This window comes from Sinocyclocheilus rhinocerous, unplaced genomic scaffold (genome assembly GCF_001515625.1).
Source record: "Sinocyclocheilus rhinocerous isolate Xijiao unplaced genomic scaffold, SAMN03320098_v1.1 scaffold1598, whole genome shotgun sequence".
NCBI classification, from domain to species: Eukaryota; Metazoa; Chordata; class Actinopteri; order Cypriniformes; family Cyprinidae; genus Sinocyclocheilus; species Sinocyclocheilus rhinocerous.
The window spans coordinates 131,194-133,924 of record NW_015661398.1 but is presented as its reverse complement, the minus strand read 5'-3'; the positions used below and the strand labels follow the sequence as shown (position 1 = coordinate 133,924).

The window sequence follows — 2,731 nt, the reverse complement described above, 5'->3', positions numbered from 1 at the left end:
ACAGAAGCGCTTCAGAAGTGGCATTTAGGTGTCTTTACACAGACTGTTTAATGCTGCTCAGAGGTGGCATAAATGCATTTCCACAGCATTTACAACTGTACACTTTGATACGAGGGACTGATGTGGGTCAGAATCGGCACAAATTGGCAGTCTGGCGTTTACACTGAATTTTACGTGCTTTTACATGTCTTTATGCTGTGTCTTGAGCAGGCACAGAGCAGCCTTAACTCTGTTGTGTAAAGATGCCTTAAAGATATATATCACTATTAATGTTAATGCTCAGACAAATTTACACCGCAAAGGTGGCACAGAAGCGCTTCAGAAGTGGCATTTAGGTGTCTTTACACAGACTGTTTAATGCTGCTCAGAGGTGGCATAAATGCATTTCCACAACAATTTAGTCTGGCTTTTATGCGGCATTGCATCTTTACACTGAATTTTAAGCTAGCACAGAGCAGCCTTAACTGTGTAAAGACACCTTAAGAAAGTTCTACATCACTATTGATGTTAACGCTCAGCCAAATTACACTGCAAAGGTGGCACAGAAGTGCGTCTGAATGTTGTATTTCCACAGCAAATGCAACAATTTAGTCTGGCTTTTACATTGAATTTTGCATGCCTTTACATATCTTTACGCTGAATTTTGAGCAGGCACTGAGCAGCCTTAACTCCACTGTGTAAAGATGCAAAGTTTTTTTGAACTTGGATCTGCGCATCCGACGTGACGTCGAGAGTGACCGACTGAAAGGGAACATGATTATGCTTAACAGTATCATGTTTGCTGAAAGCACAGATTTAAATTAAGTTCATACAGCAGTTTTTCCATAAAAAGTCCTGAAGCTAATTGCCTCAAGTTTTTCCGTTTTCTCAACTTCTGATTTCTTACAGTGTACATTTTACATTTACAGTACATACTATGTAGTATTCAGTAAGTTTGAAGCTGGTATTTCATGCCAAACAACCAATTACTGTAAATACTGGATTTTTTTCTTTTTCATTTGATTTATGATTTTGTTAACATCTATTATGGCATCAGAGGAATATCTCACTCCACCCTGTAACCTCTATAAGTGCATCAGATGGAGGTTTAATGCGATTCAAAGACTGCTGTGCTCTTTCCAGACCCACACACTGTTTGACTTTGGCCGGCGTGAAGATGAGACGCTCTTGGCTCAAATCCTCGCTTCGGTATCCAAACGCAGTGGCTCTGCGCCCAGTGACTCAACCTTTATCTGCGCGCCAGTGCAGGAAAAAACAGAAAAACAAACCACAGCCATGTAATTTAGTAGCACGCACTCCCGCTGATACCAACTAACCTGATTAAATCTGCCCGTTACAGCCAGCTGAGCTGATTTATTTACCTTGTTCAATCTTGAATTTATCTCACTTACAGCAAAATCAGTCACTTCACTAGAGTATTAATACAAGGAGTAACGGGTTAAATATTAAATGTTATTTAAAATGATTTAATTAAATGTGCTTGTTGTTTTGCTCTTATGTTTATCTGTGATTATGATTACCTGCCAAGGGACCGCGGATGAAAACTAGCCTTTGGCTAAATTCGGTACAATGCATGAAATGGAAACATTTATGTTAAAATTGTACATGATCCCTTTTCAAATAAATTTTAATAATAATAATAATAAACGAACTATAATTACTGAGCTGTACATCAAGTCATCATGACAACAGAACAGTGTTATTTTAGTATCATTGAGATATTATTGTAGTTTATATTAATATTTTGAATCGGTTTTATTTTTATATTTTCTGTTTTCATTTTAATTTTAGGTCAAATGTAAGGTGAAATTTTAGTAATTTTTTTGTGTGTTTTTGTCAATTTTAGTAAACACACACACACACACACACACACATACATATATATGTGTATATGTATATGTATACGCTGCAGACGCTGAGACTCAGAGGAAACCAGCTGAAGCTCGTGCCCATGGGAGCCTTCGCACGGCTGGCCAACCTCACCACACTGGACCTGAGTGAGAACAAGATCGTCATCCTGCTGGACTACACCTTCCAGGATCTGCGCAGTCTCAAGAGCTTAGAGGTTAGTGTCATGAAACCCACCCTGTTTCACACCTCGGATCTGAAAAAGACTCCAGAAATGGGCGTGTAAAACTGTGGAAAAGTGGGAGTGTAGAGGGTGGGAAGAGGGGAGAAAACAACCAATAAAACACAGACCTACAACACACTCGTTATAAAATATATTTAAAATAGAAAGAATAAAGGCATACACTCTTAAAAATAAAAGTTCTTCACGATGCCATAGAAGAACCTTTTTGTCTAAATGGTTCCATGAAGAACCTTTAACCTTTCTGTTTCACAAAAGCTTCTTTGTGACGAAAGAAGGTTTTTCAGATTATAAAAAGGTAAGAAAGAGATGTTTCTTTGACTGAATGGTTCTTTGTGGAACCAAAAATGGCTCTTCTATGCCTATGGCATCGCTGTGAAGAACCTTTTAAGCACCTTTATTTTTTATCTTGGCTTTATTTTTGATAAATAATGCGATGACATGTGATTCTGTTCATCTGAGGATTTATTTTCCAAATTTAAAGACCTGCCAGGTACCAGATAATTGTTTATTATGTCCTGATACAGAAAACCATGGAATTCAATAGGGTGTCCTAACTTTTTCACATGACTCTATATGTGTGTGTGTATATATATATATATATATATGTGTGTGTGTGTGTGTGTGTGTGTGTGTGTGTGT

General features: G+C 37.7%; 1 protein-coding gene across 1 annotated transcript in view; it reads left to right on the top strand.

The window, feature by feature from the left end:
- The first annotated feature begins 1,897 nt into the window (after positions 1 to 1,897).
- LOC107726321 (leucine-rich repeat and immunoglobulin-like domain-containing nogo receptor-interacting protein 3) overlaps positions 1,898 to 2,731 on the top strand; it is a 7,675-nt gene continuing 6,841 nt past the window's right edge. The window contains exon 1 of the mRNA XM_016535863.1: positions 1,898 to 2,065. Coding sequence (XP_016391349.1) covers positions 1,898 to 2,065 — 168 coding nt within the window. The remainder of the gene's footprint in view (positions 2,066 to 2,731) is intronic.